General features: G+C 47.8%; 1 protein-coding gene across 1 annotated transcript; it reads right to left on the bottom strand.

The window, feature by feature from the left end:
- Positions 1–516: 516 nt before the first annotated feature.
- CHMP4B (charged multivesicular body protein 4B) lies at positions 517–21,146 on the bottom strand. The gene is made up of 5 exons (XM_066198948.1): positions 20,831–21,146; positions 5,574–5,751; positions 4,749–4,863; positions 4,089–4,215; positions 517–1,344 (listed from the first exon to the last, which is right to left on the bottom strand). Exons 1-5 carry the CDS (start codon positions 21,024–21,026, stop codon positions 1,277–1,279), a joined length of 684 nt encoding a protein of 227 aa, XP_066055045.1. The 5' UTR covers positions 21,027–21,146; the 3' UTR covers positions 517–1,276.
- Between the last annotated feature and the right edge of the window lie 130 nt (positions 21,147–21,276).

The raw sequence follows: 21,276 nt of genomic DNA, 5'->3' as shown, positions 1-21,276 counted from the left end.
GAGCACAGCAGAGATCATTTCCATGACGAAAAATAAAGCCAAGGGTCCCTGCTCTGTCCCTAAACCTCTTGCTTTGAACTCAGCTGATTTCTCCTCAGTGTGGGGATTTTCACACAGAACAGAATCCCAGGATCACTGAGGTTGGAAAAGCTCTCCAAGGTCATTGAGTTCAGCCTGGGACTGATCCCCACCTTGTCACCAGCCCACAGCACTGAGCGCCAATTGTTCCTTGAGTATCTTCAGGGATGGGGACTCCACCACTTTCCTGGGAAGCCCCTTCCAAAGCCTGACAACCCCTTCCATGAAGAAATTCCTCCTGATGTCCAACCTGAACCTCCCTCAGCACAGCTTGAGGTTCTCTCCTCTTGTCCTGTCCCTGTTCCCTGAGAGCAGAGCCCAACCATAGCTCAGCAGGCTTTAGAGTGGATGTCCCTCATGTAGAAAGAGGCCAAACTACACCTAAACCACAGCCACATCACTTAAACAGGACACAGAATTGACCACAGCAGCCACAGGTGAAAATTAATCGAGATATTTAATACAGTGCAATCCATAGTAGTTTCTTAATTAAAATAATTGTGTGCATGTATCTGAATGGGTTATCAATTATCACAAAAAAGCAATAAACATTGTAGTGCTATGTAGAAAAATGTACAACTGAATTTGAAACCTTCCCTACTTCCAAGAGAGTGTGGATCAACTGCAGATCATTCTCACCAATTAAAATGGGCACAGTGACTACGTCGTTGCGGTGACAGACACAGGGCTGGCCACACAGCAGTCAAGGGACATAAATAGAACTGGCAAAGAACTAAAAACCTAAAGCATTCTTGCACCTAAAACACAATAAAGAAGCCGATGGGGGCTTACGACTTTTCCTGGTTTTTAAATGCCTTACAAGACTCCTAGACACACTTAAACTGACTTAAAATTACAGAGTGTTTTTCAGCTTATTTCAATTCAATATATATGGCCCAAATTGAAGATGAAGATCCAGCAGTGGCAGGAGCACAGTCCCAAAGCTGAGTGTTTGATTTTGCAAATACCTTTTCTACAGAAATTCAACCGTATCGACAGCAGGCAATTCCCCTGCTCCCCCTTCTCTCCTCTGGGCAGACTTTTTTCCATGCTACGCAGAAAACAGCAATGCAGTTCCCACTGCTCTGGGTTAAAATTAAAGATAAAGACATTTTGCTTATGCTTTCTTCTCAACAAAACACATTTGCACCCGGAATAGGTAACCAAAGTCTTTTTTTCCAGCCAGGGGCTGCTGTGGTTACATGGTTCCTGCCCACGCTTCCAGCTCTTTCATGTCATCATCCTCTTCTTCCTCTTTCTTCTTGGCTGCAAAATCACAAAAGAGAACAAGTGAGTGGGAATCCTGACAGAACCCAGCGGCCTCTGTGCCGCTGACAAACCAGGAAATGAAGGAGCTAAGGCCAGCTGTGGACAAAAAATACACAAAACCCTTTTGAACTGAAGTAAAAGGTGCTCTGCTGAAAGAGCCAGCATGGGCTAAAGTTCTGATAGCCTCACTCTGAGTGGAAAAACACAACAGCTCCCACAGGAAGAGGGCAGTGGGCATGAAAGTTAAAGTCTGATATTTTTTCAGAATTTCCAAGACCCTTTCAGAGGGATGCAGCTTCTGACAAAAACTCATCCTAAGTCTCCAGTATTAATCTCTTTCCCATCAAAAAGAAATTCCTTATTCCACCACTGAGTACTGCAAATGCAAGAAATGAGATGTTTGTGTCAGGTACAGAATGTGGAGGGGCTGGAGAGGCCTGGGACCATCCCACTCCCCTTCTCCTGTGCTCCCTGGCAGCTGGGTGGATGTGAATGTGGATGGGAGGGAGCAGCCTGGACTCTGCCCTTTTATCATTCCTGGTTTTTCCAGGGCAGAAAATGCTGCTCTTTGTCATAACCTGACAAGTCCAGTTTCCATTAACTCAGCAAAAAAAGGCTTGAACCCACAAACAGCTGCAATAATTTTGAAAAATGTCAAAAAAACCCACCAAAAACAAGAGTGAAACAATTCCTGGTCCAAGTGGTTCATATCATTCCAAAAGAAACATTTACGTCAGGAAAACTGAGTCAGCTCCAAGCTCCAGACCCCTCACTTGTACAAGGGTGGAATTTGGTTTTCTATATTAAGCTCCTCCAGCCTCCATTAAACAAAAACAGCTTCTGCCTGAATTTCTCCTGACATCACAAACAAAATTCCTCATGCAGACTGATCAAAGCCAAAATCCAGACAGCTCCTGAGAACTGGAAAAGCAGGAAAGCTCGTGGTCATCTTCCCTTCAGTGGATAAAAAGGAAGTAACAGAGTCAGCTCTACCTCAAAAGACACATTATGATTCCCAAAAAGACAATTACACACAAACCTGAACCATTAGGGGCACTATTCCCTTTGGAAGTGTGACCATGGTAATCACAAGCAAACTTTTAATCCCAGTGTTAAGTAAGTCTTAAGTGAAAAACAATTTAGGTTCTAAAAATAAACACACACAAAATCCCCACCCAGCACCACCCCAGAACCCAAATTTTTCTCAAGTGCCAGGCCTGGAGGCAGCTTTACTGAAGCAAAAAGTGCCACTTTAATGCATTCATGGAATTCATGGAATTCTCATCTCCATCCAAAAGCAGCTTAGCATAAATCCTGTGAAACACTGAGCTTTATGCTTGCAGCTTTTACTACCAAAATTGTACACAATTTATATTATTTTAGGGAGTTTCCCTATGTTTTATGCTGTGTAGCTCCTTAAAGATGTCCACAATTACAACACCTCCTACTTGTGTGCAGTTCCAAAATTTAAAGAGTAGATTTGGGTCCAAGGCATTGTGTTTTAGAACTGCTTAGAGAACAAACCTCATTAAACCAGCCGGGCAATAAAAAAGCAATGCCCTGGTTCATTTAATCTGTTTCTCCTGAATCTGATAAAGTGCCAGATTTCAGATATTCTGACAGAACTCCCTCCCCTCTCACCAACTCTGGTCAGCAGCTCTGCCTGGCAAAACACAGCCAGGAACACACAAAATCAGTGGTGTCAGAATAAAAGCAGAGTAACACACAAGGAGCAGTGGCACAAAGCAGGACCTGCTCTGGCAGTGCTGCTGCTTCCCACACCCATCCTGCCTGGAAAGGCAGCAGGGTAATTATAGAGACACTGACCACTTGGGATTATTTCCATCCACTGCTTTTTTTGGATTTTTTTTTTTCCTTTTCCAAGTAAGGACATGGAACACAGCTGCAAAGTCTACAAGTTATTCATCACAGTCAGGCAGATTCAGCAAAATGGGCTTGTAAAGCTTCATATCCCATTAGTGCTGCCAGAGGTGTCCCAGCTCAGCTGAATTCCATGGGAAACGTTCATACAGGAGGGACCAGCTCAGATTTAGGAGCACCCTTGAACCAGCTGTGTAAACACAAACATTTCTTGTGCATCTCCAGGTAAAATCCTCACACCAGCCGAAATTCCTGTGTGCTCCCCCTGACTGTGGGACTGCCTGGCTTGGCTACTGCAGAGGAGTCCACAGGCTTCCCAAAGAGGGGACCCCAAGGGAAGAGCCTCCCAAAGGCCAGAAAAGCAGGGATCAAATTAGAACCCAATGCAGCAGCAAGGAAGCATGGATCCATGAGGGAATCTGAACCTGCCTGGGACTGGATGACCCTGGAGCTCTCTTCCAACTTCAATGATTTTATGAGTTTATTTACTCTGCCCTCCCTTTTACAACCTCAGGATGTCCTGGCAAGATTTCTTCCTTGTAGGCCCAGCAGCACCTGGGAAAAGGCTCCCTTCTCCCACACCTTCAGTGCACCCTGAGCATCATCTGGGCTGCAGAATACCTGGATGAGCTGGAGCAGAAAACAGCTGCTCCTGTGACAGGGAGGGATTTTTGTGCTTCTTCTGAAAGGCAGGTGCCCCTCACACAGAAATGGTACTGGGTGTGATTTGGGATTCAGGAAGCAATTCCAAGCAAAATGTCTGTGTTGCCTGCAGCCAGATCTCCCAAATCCAAGGAGCTGGCAGATTAATTAGCACACTTCTAATGATCCAGCATGTTTCAGTAAAGGTTGATCCATACCTGGCTTGGAGGGTATTGATATTGAGGGCACATTTGGTAGTGGTACTGTCTCCGGACCACTGATTTCCAGCAAGTTTTTGTCTAGTTCTTCTTGTTCTAGTTCCTCTAGTTCTGCCATGAGTTCATCCTAGGATTTTAAGGAGAAAAAAAGAAAAAAGAAGGAACTTTAAGTCATATTTATTAACAATCAGATATAGCTGATTATTATTTCTATCACAGAAAATAGCACAAATGCACAGGATCAGAGTAAAGTGAAGAGATGAGGAGTCTGATTCTGATGTGATTCCTGTACTTGATCTCTTGGAGGGTGAGGAGGGTGGGGAAAGCAGAGGAGGGAAGGAGAAATCCAAGTCCCAATACTCTCAGGTCAGGCCATCCAGACCATCCTGAGCATAAAGTCCAGGTCACAGCCACCAACAATTCCAGGAGAGATTTCCGAGCCCAGTCCTGCACCCAGGCACACACAGTGTGCAGATCTCCAGATCTCCTTAGGGGTCCCAGCTCCTGGAGGGATTTCAGAGCCATGCAGATGTGGTGCCCAGGGTTAGGGATGGGGCTGGCAGTGCTGGGTCAGTGCCTGGGCTCCCTGATCCCAAGGCTTCCCAAGCCAGCGGATTCCATGACTCACTGGTGCAAACAGAAGCAAACTGAAAGCCATACCTCATCAAATTCCTCCCCAAATCCTACTGGCTTGGAGATGGCTGTAGAGATCTCATCTGCCAGCTCTTGCTGTTCTGCAATGTCCTGCATTAATTCATCTACTTTATCAATGTCCCTGGAAAAGAAAGGCAAGAATTCAGTATCAGCAGGCACCTTCCCAATGAACACTGCATGTCCTGGCTCCTGTAGAAATGCCACACCACGGTGACACTTCCAAGGCCCTTTTCCAAAACACACTTTGCATGCAAGTCTGGGTTTTATCCCCCTGGTCTCAACACAATTAGAGATGTATTTCTAACTTTTCCCTGCAAGCTTAGCTCCCAGCAGTTATACAGACACCAGGGAGAGGTTTTGTTCTGCACCACTGATATTAATAATAATTTGCTCTCTTCTCTGATTCAGCATTATTACAGCCACAATATTTGCTTGTGGAGCAAGCACAACATTCCCATAATGCAGTTTTACCTTTAATTATTGCTACATACACCAATTCCACCGCAGAAAAACAAGTTTTAAGACCCTCCTTGAGGCTTAAAACTCTTGCTGCTACAAGATGGATCTGTAACTGCTTCAAGCTCCCATTTTCTTTAGACCACACTGGTGCTACCCAGCTTTTGGATATATGTAGAAAATAAAACTCGGTAGTAAACTGAGGAAGCATCGATACTTGTGTATTTTGTTCAATTTTAGTTTAAGTGAGAGCCTTACAAAAGAAGGTTTTGCTGCTCCAGCTCCACCTTTGGTTTGAAACACCTGGAATTCAGCAGATTCTAACAAATGCCAAACTACAGATCCTGTGGAAACAGGCAGGAGGGAATAACTTACATGTTGTCATGAGCAGCTTTCATAGCCTTAGCAGCAAAGCCCATGTTCTTAAGCACTTCAGTGTTGGTGTTGGCATTCTCCAGGGCTTCCCTCTGGAATTCAATTGTTGATAACGTGCCATCTATCTGTGCCAGCTGCTTCTCGTACCTCTTCTTGCGCTTCAGGGCCTGCAGGGCAGCTGCACAGCAAAGGACAGGGGGGACTGATGAGATCTGTGCCCAAAACAGCCACTCACACTTGGCACCAAGTGCCACTCAGCACACAGACACAGTTAGCATCTTCTGGTGTTTGTGGTCTGTTCTTCCCAGATAAACTCTGCTCCCCAACCCTTGATTTGTCTCCTTCACAAAGCTATTCAGAGGTGGCTGCTGCCTCGTGGCCATCACCTGTCACAGCAGGATCCAGCCCAGACACTCCTCACACACCACACTACAACAAATACAAGGCTTCAATCTCCAGGTTCATCCAGCAAAACCAGCCTTGTTCATCCTCACCCCATCCCAGGATGGTGCAGCTCCTGCCAGATGAGGTCTTCGTGCTGCTGCAGGTCCCCCCCCCCCGCTGAAGCCCTGGGAGAAGCAGCTTGTACAAATCCAAGGAGAAATGTTCCCTCAGCCTTGCGTTTCAATGTGAAATCCACATTCTAAGAACGTTGGTATTTATGTGTGTTTTGTGTGACTCCTCCCAGAAGGTGTCCACACGACAGCCTGGGCTGAGAGAAGCCCTCAGTGAGGGTGGTTTGAGGCATTTGCTGCTGGTGAGCACTGGTACAACGTGGGCTGTGCAGGAGGAGCCCACCCCTGGGGGTGAGTGTGGGAGGACTGGTCCAACCTGCTCGACCCACCCAGGGGAGCAGCTGCCAACAGCCCACAGCCAGCTCTTCCCAAGACACCTGCACAGAGAGCACGGGCACGGCCCTTCCTGAAACCCTGCCAGGGAACACAAACCACCTCACACAGAGCTGTGCCAGACATCCTCAGTGCCACATCCCTGCAGTGTCCAAGGCCCGGCTGGACGGCACCTGGAGCAACAAACACCTCGTGTGACACGGAGTAAGACACAAGTGCAGCTTCCCCCTGCTCTGGAGTGAGCTGTCCTCTCTGTGACAGCCCTGGTCACACAACACCACGTACCTCAAACCTCAGCTCAGCCCCAAGCTGCTGCTCCAGGAGCCTCACCCTGTCACACACACTTCACTCCTTCAGTGCTCTGATCCCCGAGAGGCTCTGCAGAAACCACTCCATGTGACACAGCATGGGCTCTGCTAAGAATCAGGCCTGGCCCTCCCAAAAGTTCACACACACCAGGAATGGTGGCAAATAAAAGCTTTAAATCTCTGAGAGACATTATTTCCAAGCAGAATTTTTTGAGGAGAGCAGGGAACAAGGAGTAGGAAATCCTGACAAGAAACAGCTTCCCTTCTCTTCTCTCCCAGAGGGCTGGGGACTCAGGGATGTGATGAATGTGTTTCTGCAGCACAGACAAAGTGCCTGCTCTCCTAAAAGCTGATGAAATCTCAGAAAACCTCCAGACTATAGAGAAAACTAGGGAAATAAAGCTGAAAAGAGGTTGGACTATGCCCAACAGGCACCCAAACAGGTGTTTTGGACGATGCCATCCTGAGATGCTGACAGTCCTGAAAAATAAAGTCCTACAATGTGAAGTCCTAACTAGACCTTCAGCTCTGCCACTGGCTATGAATATGCTCTATTTGGCTCATTTCAAATGATTGTGTTAAAGAACAAAACGTGCTAAAGAACAAAAAAAGCACTTTTTTTAATGCAAAGGCCCAGCTCAGGATGCCAAGCACACAAAGTAGCTCAGGATTATTTAGGAGAAGCCGGTACAAACACCTCAACTGTTCCAAGAGAAGCTCAGGACCCAAACAAGCCTCTGCAGTGACTTTCTCTCCAGTGGCCAGTCAAACTCCTCAGTTTTGGGTCCAGATCAACATCCACGGGTTTGACAGGAGCGACAACAGGAGGTTTTCGAAGGACAGTGTTTGCTCTGCAGAATGAGGCACAACACAAACATCCCAAACATTCCAGCTTGATGCCAGATCATGAAGTGATGAGCAACACATTGCTGGGATATTTAGGCTGGCTCATTCTGCACTAATGGTTTAATTATGGATATGTGAAGTTTTCTTACTCAGAAAGATAAAACCTGTTAAGAGCTGTGTTTGTAGAGTGACAGATGCTGGGGAAAAGCCGAACAACAAGGGGACGTTCTTTATTGAGAATTCTGCACCTCATGGAGAATTATCATGGCAAAACCAGAGATTTTACAGCATTATATCACATTATACAAGGCCAAATGAAGTGCTGTAATTTATGTACAGCTCCCCACTCCAGCTTTCTCTGAGAACAATTACAGTTTGTCTGCATTTCGTGCTCCCGTTTAAAACAAGCTGCTCAAGACACCAAACACTGCAAGAATCGTCGTGAAAGATCACAAGTTGTTATCAGGGCTGTTGGGTAAGCCTGTCCCTCCCTTCCCCACCCACAGCACTTGGGCACCACAACTGCGCTGCCCTTACACTTCACATGGATCTGTGGTATTTTCTGTTCCCCACCCCCTCAGACCAAGGAAGATACTTATTTTCTCCTCTCCTTCCCACGGCCAAAGATCAGGAACCTACTAAAATCTTAAGAACTGCCACGTTTTTGCTAAGTTTTTATTAAAGTCAAAGCTATAAAAACTTCATCTGAAGGGAGTTACACTGGCTCTTTTTCTCAAAAAAAAAAAAAAATCTTTTTCCAAAATCAGAAATAAGCAAGAACCAGAGACAGTGGGGTACAAATGTCCTGTGGCATTATGCACATGCAAGAAGTGGGTGTGTGTGAAATCAGAGTGGGACAGGGCCTCTCTGTGCCCTTCTCCAAGGCTGCTATCACATCAACCAGCCATGGCAGAGGCTCTCCTCAGCACCCACAGCCTGAATTACACCTTTACGGCTCCCAAGACAGTAATTACAGAGGCAGAAAAGCAATTTATAGCCAGCTTTAATTGCTGTGGAACTGCTTCAGCAGGAGCTGTGACCATCCACTAAGTGTAATTTAGGTAATTTATCCCCTGGCCAGGCAGAGTTCACCATGCCCTAGAACGTGTTGTAGAGATCACCCAGCACCTTTTTCTAGAAACAGCTGATCTCAGCAGTGGGACAAACTCCTTATCTTGGAGCCAAAAGCCACACAAGATTTCCAGATCTGGCTGGGCCAGCCTCTCACAGCAGCCTCTGCACAGGGCCTGATACCCAGAGGTTCAGCTGGAGACCTGGCTGAGCTCACTCTGGAATATCCCTGTGACATAAAACCAGCTGTACCAGGAATATCCCTGTGACATAAAAACCAGCTGTACCAGGAACATCCATCCCTGAGACATAAAACCAGCTGTAGCAGGAATATCCCCGTGACAAAAACCAGCTGTACCAGCTCACATCACCAGCTGCTGCACGGGGGGATTTAACATTTAATACAACCCTCAATGACAGCAGAAATATCTGATCATTCCATGGGCAGTTTTCACAAGACAAGAGCAAGAACCTGCCAAGAAAGAGCATTTTAGAGAACCTTTACAACCCACACCTTCTCCTTACCAGGCACAGTGGGTGTTTTAACTTGTAAGTCCAATGTGCAGCATGAATTGCAAGCACTTAGAAGATCCTCTAAACAAAACAAACAGCAGATAAGAAACCTGAGCTGCACTTTATCTGAATTGTAATAAAGCTTTCAGGGAATACATATGACTGGGGGAGAAGCAGTTAGATATATTTATGTATGATTATTATAGTAATTAAATTAAAGGTAATACATTTAAATCTACCTGGGTGACTTCTGCCATTCATCAGGAAACAGTGAGGAAGCTCAGAATGTCCTTCTCCATATGACATTTCGATACGTGAATTGTTTTTATTATCAGCTATGATGGGGATGGTGGAGCCAGGTTTTATTCATAAAGATTGCCCCACAGAGCTCTGACCAGTTAAAACGGATATCAATAGTTTATTACCTCTTTTCCAATGGCACAGGAATGTAAAATTTCTCTGCGATAATGAGCTTCAGACTGTGATCTCTGCAGTTGCTTTTCACAGAGAAACTCTCACAAAGAAAACACCGGATTCCAGAGAGGAGTAGAACTGCAGCTGAGTCCAGTGAGATCTGGGCTGGCTGCTTCCATTTCTTGTCTGTAAAACATGCCTAAAACTACATTCAAATAACACTTTTCAAACTTTTTAACACATCAAAAACTATTCCTTCCTCTGCTTTTTGGTTTGGGGGTTTTTTTGGGGGATGGTTTGTCATTGGTTGATGGTTGGTTGGGTTTTTTATTTCTAGCCTTTGACTGAACTACAAAACACTGTTTTAATTGTCTATTTATTTGAATTTTCTATTAATTTGAATTTCTGTGGTAATCCCCACTGCTAGAAATTCCAGCAGAAGTCCTACACCTCCTGTCTGAGCATGGTGATTCCCAAGAATCCAGGGTTTCACTGGGAATCACCGTGACAGGAGCCAGCCCTCCAACACAAGAGAGAAGCAGGAACTCGTGTCGTGGTTTTCAGTTCCTGACTAATGAACACCCAGAAATGAAAAGAGCAGAGTCATCCAGCCAGACTCTCCTCCTCTGTCAGCAGATCAGTCACAAAAACATGACTGCTCACCCAGATAATTTCACTTTGTCCTCCAGAAATGCTGTCTGTAAGAATTGGATGTATTCTGAATTATTTTAACCCGTGTATAGGCAAATTATTGTTATTAAATGAACTGTTGTAAGTCTAATGATTTTCTCTGCAATATTTACAGCAGTTTGTTAGTCAAATGAGATGAATGCTCACTGTGATAAGCAGCTTGCAGGACAATAAAAAAATAATTTCACTACACGGTACTGCATTCAGAGAGGAAAAACTGACTATGATTGTCAGTGGTTTTGTTAAAAATCAACAGCCCTCTTGCAAATAAATATTCCTTATACAGTGGCAGGACAGGCAGCATTCCTGGGATATTGATGTACACAGCAATGCTGTGGAATTAAGGCTTTTAAATATCATTAGGAGAAAAGAGCAGAGCAGCAGATAAAAACCTGGAAGACAAGGCTTTCTCTAGGTAACTGAACTGCAAGTTCTGCTGGCAAAAACACATTTCAGCTTGAAGAGCACTGAGAACAGAACTCAGGAGTGTCACTGAATTGAAAAACACACCTGAGCAAGGTCGAAGTGGTGATGATGCCACAGGATTTGTCCCCACGCAGTTGCAGGTGTCTCCTGCCTCTGCAAAACCCTCCCCAAACTCATCCTGACACCGAACACAGACAGGCTGCTCCTCCAGGCCTGGAGTTAACCGCTCTGATTACTCCAATTGAGGGGAAAAATAACTTCATCTCACAGCTAACTCTTGCATTCTGCCTGGCAGAAAAGGCAGCAGCAGAGATGCCAGGGCACAGGGACTGCAGCAATGTTAACATGGCACGGGAAAGTTCCCCAGCAGCCTCAGAGAACAACGTGCACCAGATGTCAGCCACGCCAAAATAACAGAGACTGCAAGAGCTGCAGAGGAGCTGCCCACACTGGGGTGCTGCAGGCACCGGCACTAAATAGGATTGAGATCATCAGCTTAATAGTGGGAGAGCATTTTGCACGTTACCCTGTGCATCCATCCATAATTTGCTCTGCGGAAAGAAGCAGCATTAGTTTTGCTGCTTCTGAAAATACCACTGCATCTTCCTGGCCCTGGCCTCGGAGCGCATTTCATCAGGAACAACATCCTGGCTGTCCTTGGAATGGGATAAACAAGGGGCACTGGGAGGTGGGAGCAGTAATTGCCTGCAGGGAGGAGCTTCATCCTGGGCAGCAACTGCTCATCTCTCACTACTGAGATCCAGCAAACTGTCTACAAGATCTCCAAAAAAAAAAAAAAATAATTAAGCCCTAAAAAGGGAATTTAAAGCCATTGACAAATTATCCCCCAATGCTACGAACAGATAAAAAGACTGGTCACTACAGACTGACCAAGCTGTGAGGTTTGAGTTTTGGTTTTCTGAGTTTTGCCTTGAAGAACCTTCCTGCAGAGGTTTGATGGCTCCAGGAGCTGTTAAACCAGGACTGTGTTGGTTCAGTACAAAGGCATCCAGGCCATCCCAAGGAAGGCTCATCCCAGGTGAGTCCCACAACACAAAGTGTCAGAGGTCCAAAAAGCCAGGTGGGATTTGAAGCACCGTGGTGTCCAAGTGGTTGGGACACAGAGGTACCAAAGGATGGTTATAAATAAATCCTCATCAATTCCAGCAATGTGCACAGCAGCAGGAGTTCCTCTCCCATGAGGATCATCTCCTGAGAGCTCGGCTGCCTCAGGGATGTATTCAGGGCTAAAAGTCCTGATCCACGTTTCTCCCTGAGGCCAGGGCCTGTCTGCAGCAGCCTCCTGTGCCTTGCTTTTGGGAAATGTGCACTTTTAGCAGGGAATCGTGGGCAGAGTTAAGGCTTGGCCCTTCCCTTGTCTTCCTCTGCCTGTTTATTAAACCTCTAACAAAGTCTCCAAACGCTGCCCTCAAAGGAAGGCAACTATTCCCAGCTCACAGATTGTGACTGATTGAAACTACTTCAATAAAGCACCCAAACCCAGGCAGAGAATACAAGAAAGAAGGTTTCTGCCTAATCTTTTGAAGTACAAGATTACAACTTCCTCTTGAGCAAAGCAGTGCCAGAACATTTAGTCTACTGTGCAAGAGACAAAACACAACAATAAACACTCCCGCTCTAAAAATCCATCCATGCACAAAAGAAAAAACCAAAGAGATAGAGAAAACAGCAGCTGTAGAGCAGCAATCAGGACTGTGATACAGGAACACCCAAACACAAGAGGAGGCACCACCTTCACTCCACCCTGGCCGTGTCAGAGCATCAGCTCAGCCCCTGCACCAGGACTGCTGATGTGGTGCCACATCCACGGCTCAGAGGGGTTCCTTCAGCCTTGGAGGGTGATTCCTCTGTCCCTTGAGTGTCAAGGCAACACTCCTCTGGTCAAAAATCCTCTGTAAAATAATCTCCAGGCAACTCTGAGACAGTTTTGCCCCCCCCCCCCCCCCCCCCAAAAAAAAAAAAAAAAAAGAAGGAAAAAAGTCATCTACAGTGAGCTTTGAAGTTCAAACGAGCAAACCAGGAAGGAGAAATCCCAGTTACAGAGACAGCTTTGTTCCACCCAGGAGCTGGAACAAGTCTAAGAAATGCTGCTTCAGCCAAACCCATCCAGGCCTGAAGCTTCAAACCATTCCCTGAAATCTGATCCACCCTCTAGAAGCAAAGCTTGCACTGCATTTCCCAATTCTCGGTGTCGCTCCTCAGGGTCCTGCACGGCTTTGGATGATGGCAGGGGACTGCAAGGCAGCTGCAAAGCAGATCTACCCAAAACACATTTCTTTCCAAATTAAATTAGGTATTTTCTAAGGCTGCCTGAGTAAATGATCCTCTCTGACTCTTTTCAACTGCCACTAACTTTGTCAGTTAAAAATCTGCACCTTCTGTGATACACACATGAAATTCTGATGTGAAATGAGATTAATTATTCAGTACTCAACCAAAGTATAAACTTTTAGGATGAGAAATGTATGCTCCCTGAGCTTCTCACAGCCTGCAAATACTCTTTATGGGTTTTCTTCTTTATTTTGTGGTTGCTGAAGGTACCTTGTTAAAGAGAATTCCAGTGAAAACTCAGAATCTTCCTTTGAATCCCTGCCAGAAATGCACCAGGTTCAGCTTTGCAATAGAAGTAGCTCTTACGTATTGCAAAATGCTGTTTTCTCACAGGAAAAAAAACAACCAAACAACCCAGTTCCCTAAGCTGAATAGCGTTTTTGTAATTAATTCACAAAACTCAGAAGAAGTGGCACACTTCAAGACCTTTTCTTCCTGGGGAATTAAAAGAGTGGCTGCCTGGGAATCCATGAGGCATTTGCCAGCCTTGGACCATTATTATTAGAGTGTTGCCAAGCCTAAGAATTTCATTGATGCTGTCATAATATTTAGCATTTCTCTTAACAGCCTAACTTCCCCAGATGAGTTATTTTGGGATGTGAAAAAGCACTTTTCTCGTGAATGATGAGATTCCAATACTGATGACTACGGGGGAAAAGCTGAGAACACAAACCTTTAGAAAGCCAAAAGTTTTATTACAAAGCAAGTCAGACAAACCACATTTATTTCTAAAAAGTTTGTACTTCATGACTCAACCTCCAAACACTCCAGTGGCAGCACTGCAGTACTTTCCTGAGGCTGAACTGCAGTTTTCAATGGCAATGCCATGCTCTGAGGTTGGGATCAGCAATCAGCTCTGTTCCTGCTGCCGGGGAAGCACTCACCAAAAAGCCTTTTTGCCTCTCACTGCCCTCCCAGGACAGGGCACGTGCAGAGCCCACCATGGAGAGGCTGCCAGGGCATTTTTCAGGAGGTTGAACCTTCCCTGGAGATGAATGTGTGCAGTTCCCAGGGAGCCCATGATGAAGTTTGCTTTCCAGTAATTTGTTTTATTTCATAACCAACCAAAATCACCTCCAAATGTCTGAATACCACTGATGCTCCTGTCGCTCTGACATTTCTCTTTTCAGTTCCACTACATCTGAGCAACCTTTGTGCACTCACCTGAAGCAAACAGAGAGTCCCTAAATCCACTGAAATCGTGCCAAGCCACGAGGAGCACACACAGTGTGGATTTCTGGTGACACCTACACCCCACCACAGCAGTGACACAGCCCTGGCTTGCTGCACATCCCAGAAAATGCAGGAGAAATGTGATCCTGGTTATTTGGACACCTCCAAGCTTCCATCATTCACTGCCACCAGCTGAGAGCTGCAAGAAAACAGCTGCCCCATAATTATCCTGTAACTGTGTTAGCTCCTAGAGGCTGGTAATTGGCAAGGCTTCATCTCTACAGTGAACCCAGGGGAAGCCACAGCAGAGCTTTTCCAACTGCAAGGAAATCATGGGCAGAACTGTTACTGCCTTTGCCCCAGCCTGGCACTGAGCTTCACGTGGGAACTTCTGTGTCCCACCAGTGCTGGGTCACTGTGACCTCTCCACACTTGGCACTGGCCACCAGGAAGGTTCCATGGAACCACAGTGGTGTGGGCTGAGAGAGACCTTAAAGATCACCCAGAGCCACCCCTGCCATGGGCAGGGACACCTTCCACTGTCCCAGGCTGCTCCAAGCCCTGCCCAGCCTGGCCTTGGACACTTCCAGGGATCCAGGGGCAGCCACAGCTTCTCTGGGCACCCTGTGCCAGGCCCCATCACCCTCAAAGGGAACAATTCCTACCCAATATCCCACCCTGTCAGTGTGAAGCCATTCCCCCTCATCTTGTCATCCAGGCCCTTGGCCAAGTCCCTCTCCAGCTCTCCTGGAGCCCCTTTAGGTCTTCTCAGAGCCCTCATCTCTCCAGGTGAACACCCCCAGCTGGCCCAGAGCAGCTCCAGCCCTTCCTTCAGGAACTGGATCCCTGCTCCTGCTCCAAGACACAGGGGGATGGTTCAGAGCAGAACCAACCTCCTCAGCAGCAGCTGTGCTGCGGCCTTGGGCTGGCTCAGGGAAAGGCAAAAGTCTGACAACATTGATGCCTGGCCTAGTTAAGATTCTCCAACTGCATCCTGTTTGTTTCAGACACTTTGTGCCAGGAGTTTGCTGGACATCTGGCTGCAAACTTGATGGAAAGCCAAGGATGAGAGCTGCTCCAGCTTTTTGTTTTGCAAAAATCATCCATTTTTAAGTGGTGTGAGTTAATGACAAAGTTTTGCTTTAAACCCCACTCATGCCCACACTTTGCTGGTTGCAAAAGTCAGGCCACGACCTGCTGCTCACAGCACAGCCCAAAGTCCCTGGGACAAACATCAAATACCCCAAAACCAGAAACGGCAGTGTAATTTGAGGGGCTTTTGAGCAATAAGGGATTAACAGAGAGACCTGAATGATACAAATGCAAAGCCCAACAGCATCTCAGTCCAGATAAACTCTCCACAACTCAGCACAAGTCTAAATAAAAGAGGCTTAAACCAAATTGATGATTTGCATCACCTGCAAATTACAGTTTTTGACTTAGTGTAGGAGCCCTGGAGCAGCAGTTTAGTAAAACACTAGAATCCAACATCTAACACATTTTGAGAAAAAAAAGTAATAAACACAAAGTTAGTAGCTGCAAACACGCCAGGTTTCCCTCCTGACAGAATACAGGAAGAGGAAGGATGTATTGCATCAAATACAGTTACCAAATCAGCTCTGGCAGACTCACAGGGTTTGGGGGTTTTCTCAGGCCACTTTTTAAAGCAGATTTTAAGAAGGTGTTTGTGAATCCTGCCACTGTTCCCAAACTGTTTTACACCAGAGAGTCTTGTCTCCAAAAACCTCTGCTCAACACAGGTAGGGTAGAATCCAAAGGAGAAGGTTTCTCGTTTTTTAAAATCTAATTAAGAAGAGCAATGATCCCTGTTCCCCAGCCAGGTGGTCAATGCCCATCTCATTAACCTCGGGGGAAGATGAAGGGCTCAGGCCTGCACTGCCATCAATACCCCTGCACTGAAGCCCTGGGTTACAGAGAAGCACCTGGAACTCAAATATCAACTTTGCATCAGACTGTGACTTAAACCACAGAGAGGGCAGGCTGAGGGCCTAAAGATGGGCTTCAAGTGCTGCAGGACTCGTGCTCCTCTCCACCAGCACACGATGATTTATGGAAACACAACCAGGGTGACATTGGATTCCGGGAGGAGAATCACTTCTCTTGGCAAGCAGGAGCTTTAAAGCACGCCCACAAAGCACATCTGAGGCCTCACACACACATTCACAGGCCCCCTGAACCTCTGCCTGTGCCCAGAGCAGAGGCTGCAGCTTTCTCCTCCCTCCCTGCCAGAGCTGAACCGAACAAAACCATCCCAGCCATCCTGCAGGCACTTCATTAATGATCCCTGTGTCCCACGTCACCCTCAGATGTTATCACAGGCAGTGCCCCTGAGCACGGACTGCTGCCAGGACAGACTGAACTGCTTCCTTCTCCTTCCATCAAATTCCTGCCTCCCTCTCCCAGCCAGCTCCAGCATTTGTGTGGTTAAGTGTGGAAAACAACTTTTCTTTCCTTTTTTTGTAGGAGTTGGGTTTTGCCAGGCTCAGCAAGCTAATCCCAGTCCTGCCCTGCCCACACAAACAGCAACAGCGGCACAGAGGAACAGGCAGGGCTGAGCCTGGAGCAGCCTCACCCAGCCAGTCATTCCCGACAGGTTCCCTGCCACCAGAACCCTCCAGCTGCAGGGAAATCACACTGATGGGACAGCTTAGAAAAGGTAAAGCGATGTAAGCAGTCAATTTCCATCACCTGAGGCAGCACTGAGAGCCCCAGGTGGGCTTAAAGTCAGGACGTCAGCCTAGGCACAACCTCCTGGTTTGTTTGGTTTTGGTGCTGGGTGGAGAACAGGAGTGCTCTCTTTCCAGGAAAAGCCTGAATTACACAGCAGGAATTTAGCGGTGGGTTTGCATCTATTTTGTGTACTTAGTGCTGGGGGAAAAAACCCAACGCTGTATTTATGTGCAGTGAAAAGAGAAACTTGGACATCAGGAAAGAAAAACTGCTCACTAGCAGAAACCAGAGTGGAGGAAAAATCCATGAAATGTCACTCTCCTGCTAAAGCCTGAATGTATTTTCCACAATATTGGCTTTTCACCCGTTCCACTGTGTTGTGGCCCTAGTGTTAACTAACAGAAAGGTAACATCAGTGGCAGGCAGGCACAAAACTGCACCCACTCACCCCAGATCTGAACCTGAGAGAGCTGCTTTCAACACCGGCACCCGAAGGCAGCACTGAGCTTCCCTCCCTGCTGTAATCTTCACACGGAGACAGAACTGGAGCTTTGGGCTACAGGAGAAACAGACGGTGGAATTGTTATACCCAAGGTAATCAGAGCGCAAGGAATTAACCCCTTGTTCCTCTGGCAGCTCAGCTTTGTGTGATCAGCCACAGGAACACAAACACCAGAGCTGCAGCGGTCAGGATCAGTTTAAACTGACACTGAGCACTGAACCCAGAGCTCCAGAACCCTTGGAGTAGATGGAGCAGCGGAGTTTGTATCACGAGGTCTGAGCACTGAGGAAACATCCCAGATGAAACAACGCCACGGACAAACTGGAGCGGAATAAAAGGAGGCAGCAGCAGCACGGGGCTCCCGGAGCAGCAGGCTCACTGCTGCACTCTGCTTTGGGTAGAGCAAAGTTGATTTTCAGGGCAGATGGAAATGCAGTGAGATGCTGCCTGATCAGTGCTCAAATCTGTCAGTACTGCTGCTGCTTCCAGAAATTCACTGAGAGGAGTAAATCCACTACTCCTGAGGCAGAGCTGAAGTGTGGGAGGGCTCCTTGGAGGGGTGGGGACAAACCCCAGAACACTGTTTTCAAAAGACTGAACATTTCCATGAGAACACAAAACAAAGCACAAGCATAACCCAAACTAATCCCAGAAGAGGGAAGAGTAACTTTAACTTGCCTGTTTCCAAAAAACCCCTCGAGTGATGATTAATCTTGGTAGTTTTTCATCCCACCGACAAAACACGGCAAGCACACTGAAGCCATCACTGCTGCTCTCCCCAGCACACCCAGGACGTTTCATACAAACTGAAAGCCTCCCATGCAAAGAAACAACACAGACGGAGGAAATTTATACTACAAAGTTCCTTATTATAACCTCAGAATTCCCTGAGTTGTCTGGTTACACAGCCTGGATACCCTCAATGCGGACTACAAAAAACACACACGTAAAATAAGCTCATAAATTACCAAAACCCTGCGTGTGCTTGGGGCAGGCACAGGAACCAGAAGCCTCTGAGTTCCTTCGATTAAGCTTTCCTTAGACTCCAGAAGTGCTGCAGGAATGAGTCAATGAGCCTTTGGAAAGCGGCTCACTTGGCACCTGAACAATCACCCAGTGTGCTGGGGAGCAGAGAATGTTTCCTTTTGTTTCCTCGAGTGTGCCAGACACCCGGCTTTCCTCTGGGACAGCAAAAATGCCAGTCCACGTTTTCCCAAGGTGACTTTAAGCCTCCAGGTAAGCTCCCTGCCCCGCTGCATCACCTTCTTTTGGCTGTCCCACAGCAGGAGTGCCCAGCTGAGATCACAAATGTGCACCATCCACGGGAGATCCTCCAGGAACAGCAGGGATTCCAGAGTGAAGTGAATAAATCTTGGAGAACTAAGCCTAAGGATGCTTCAAATTTAATTTTTTAAAAGTTGATCCAACATTTAAAATAATCTCGAGCTAATTATCTTTCGTTCCGTTTTGCTTGAAAGCATTTTAACTATATGAAAGTATTTCCATTAAAGTGACAGACTTTAACGTGTAAAAGCAATATATCTTTATTTTCAGCTAAAATATGGATTTAAGTGACTTTGCATCAAAATCGCATAGATTATGGATTATAAACCAGCCTGAAGTCAGACGGGGAAAAATGCAATATCTGGATATAAAACCCGGCAATTTGTAGGAGCTCAGCTGAGGACTGACAACGTGAACTCAGGAAGTTCAAGCGAGTGTGTTCCGCGGGGAACTCACTTCCCGGCAAGCCGCAGACAATCAGCTGCCTTAACTCACAGCCCAGTAAGAAGAGCCGGCCTCTCAGTTCCCGAAATGGAAAACGAGAGCTCGGTTTTCCAGCACAAACCCATCCCTTCTCCTATTCACAGCTCCTTATTTACTCCTCAGGCTCCTGCGCTGCGCTCAATGAGCCTGACCCAGAACTCCGCGGTGACTGGGCAGGTTTTCCTCCTTCCTCCACCCCCAAGGAAATTCAATCCCTCCCCTGCCCGAGGCTCTGAAGGGCAGCAGAGAGCGGGATGGCTTTACAGCAGAGCGGGACAAACACCTGCAGAGAAAGTCTAGAAGGGGCCCAGTGTGGCCCAGAGGATGAAGGAACTGCGGACAGAGACACATTTCAGTTCTCCTTTTGAGCTTGTCACCAAACTAGGCCAAAAAACACGGCACAGGCTCACTTATTAGAACTGCTGCAATGTATTGGATTTAGAACTGACTCGGTTAAGCCTGAAGTCAGGCTCTGCTGAAGTCCTGTGACACCGGCTCCATCCCTCACCCACACACAGGGAAGTTCTGAGTCTGGAAGGAGGCTCCAAGTGCTGACTGAGGGAGTGACGTGAAGCTCCTGAGTGTAATTACCGTCAATTAACCCTTGCCAGAAGTGTGTTCGCAGCTCCCTGTGCCACAGGCAGAGCCGCTCCTGCTCCTGCACATCATCCACACGGAAACCGGGATGTGCTTTCCTGAAAACCTTTAACGAGCAAGCTAAAACAAGCAAGGAGTTTGTTTTCAGAGCACGGGAATTCATAACCTGACAACTGCCTTGTCTCCAGACACATCAAGCACCGCCTGGAAAACACAGGCAGAGCTGCCTGGGGAAGCCAAGTTCGCCTGGGAAACACCAATTCCATCCCTGAGCTTTAGGAGCGTGTGTGGAAGGGCCTGGGAATAAACCCCACAACAAACACTGCTTCCAAAAGAATGAACATTTCCACGAGATCACAAACCAAAGCACAAGTGTGCCCCAAGTTATTCCCAGAAGAGGGAACATTATAACTCGCCTGTTTTCCAGAAAGTTTTTTTAATGCTGGCCAAGCTTCTCCCGGGAAGTTCTTCATCCCACGGACAACAAACCCCGCACACATTACAGTTCTAACTCCTGCTCTCCCCAACACGCTCAGAGCTTTCGGTAAGTGCTGACTAAAGCAAACACAGATTTCACCCAAGCCTTACATTAGGCAGGTTTCGGTAAAGACTTCTGTTGGTTAAAAATCACCAGCAGGGCAGATCGAGGCCGGATTCCAGGGTGCTGCCCTGCTTTTCCAGCTGCACCCAGCGCTGGGATCTTCCCCTGAGCACTCCCCAAAGGGAGAAGGGATGGGCACGGAGGAGCGGAGCTCTATCGCGACACGGGATGGCGAGGGGTGACGCGGTTCCCACACGGGACATTCCCACACGGGACATCCCCAGGGGGACAGGGGACGGGAGGTGTCCTCGCCCTCCCAGTGAGGAAACGCGGCCGGGGCGGCACGGCCCGCGGAGAGGGCGCTGAGGGGTACGGTAATGGCAGCAGGTACAAAACACAGGCACCGGGTATAAAAACAAAGGCTCCGGGTATAAAATGCAGCAGCGCCGACGCGGCTGCGCTGTCCCAGGGCCCTCCCGACCTGTTGCCCGCGTTCGGCGCGGCCCCTCCTCGCTCACCGCGCTTGTTCTTGGTGCCGTGCTTGCGGGCGGCCGCCAGCTCCTGCTCGATCTTCTTTTCCAGGAACTCCTGCTTCTTACTGAGCATTTCCTCCGTGTCGCGGAGCCGCTGGATCGCCTCCTGCGGGGACGGGCCTTTCCCGCCGCCCTTCCCGCCAGCGCCCGTCCCGAACAGCTTCCCCAGGAGCCCCGACATGGCTGCGTGGGGCCGGGCCGAGGCCGTGCAGCTGCGGTGCCCGCTCCCCTCGCTCCGCTCCCCGCACACACCGACCCGAGGCCCGAGGCCGCCGCCGCCGCCGCCCGACTCCGCCCGCCGGCCTCGCCCCACCGCCCCCGCGCCGCCTACAACTCCCGGCGTGCCTTGCGCCGCAGCGCCGCGCGCGCCGGTAGGCTCCGCGCGCGGGGGCCGCTGGGAGATGGAGGCGCGGCCGCAGCGAGGCGCGGGG

This window comes from Chamaea fasciata, unplaced genomic scaffold (genome assembly GCF_029207755.1).
Source record: "Chamaea fasciata isolate MVZ Bird 193981 ecotype frontalis unplaced genomic scaffold, bChaFas1.0.hap1 SCAF_17, whole genome shotgun sequence".
In the NCBI taxonomy this organism is placed as follows: domain Eukaryota; kingdom Metazoa; phylum Chordata; class Aves; order Passeriformes; family Sylviidae; genus Chamaea; species Chamaea fasciata.
Note: the sequence above shows the minus strand (reverse complement) of the source record. Positions and strands in the feature narration are given on the sequence as shown.

Coding starts and splice junctions, on each gene's coding strand:
- CHMP4B (XM_066198948.1), bottom strand. CDS start 21,026: ATGTCGGGGCTCCTGGGGAAGCTGTTCGGGACGGGCGCTGGCGGGAAG. Junction 5,752..20,830: donor CGGCACCAAGAACAAGCGCG/GTGAGCGAGGAG, acceptor TTTGCTGTGCAG/CTGCCCTGCAGGCCCTGAAG. Junction 4,216..4,748: donor TTGGGGAGGAATTTGATGAG/GTATGGCTTTCA, acceptor TTAAAATCCTAG/GATGAACTCATGGCAGAACT.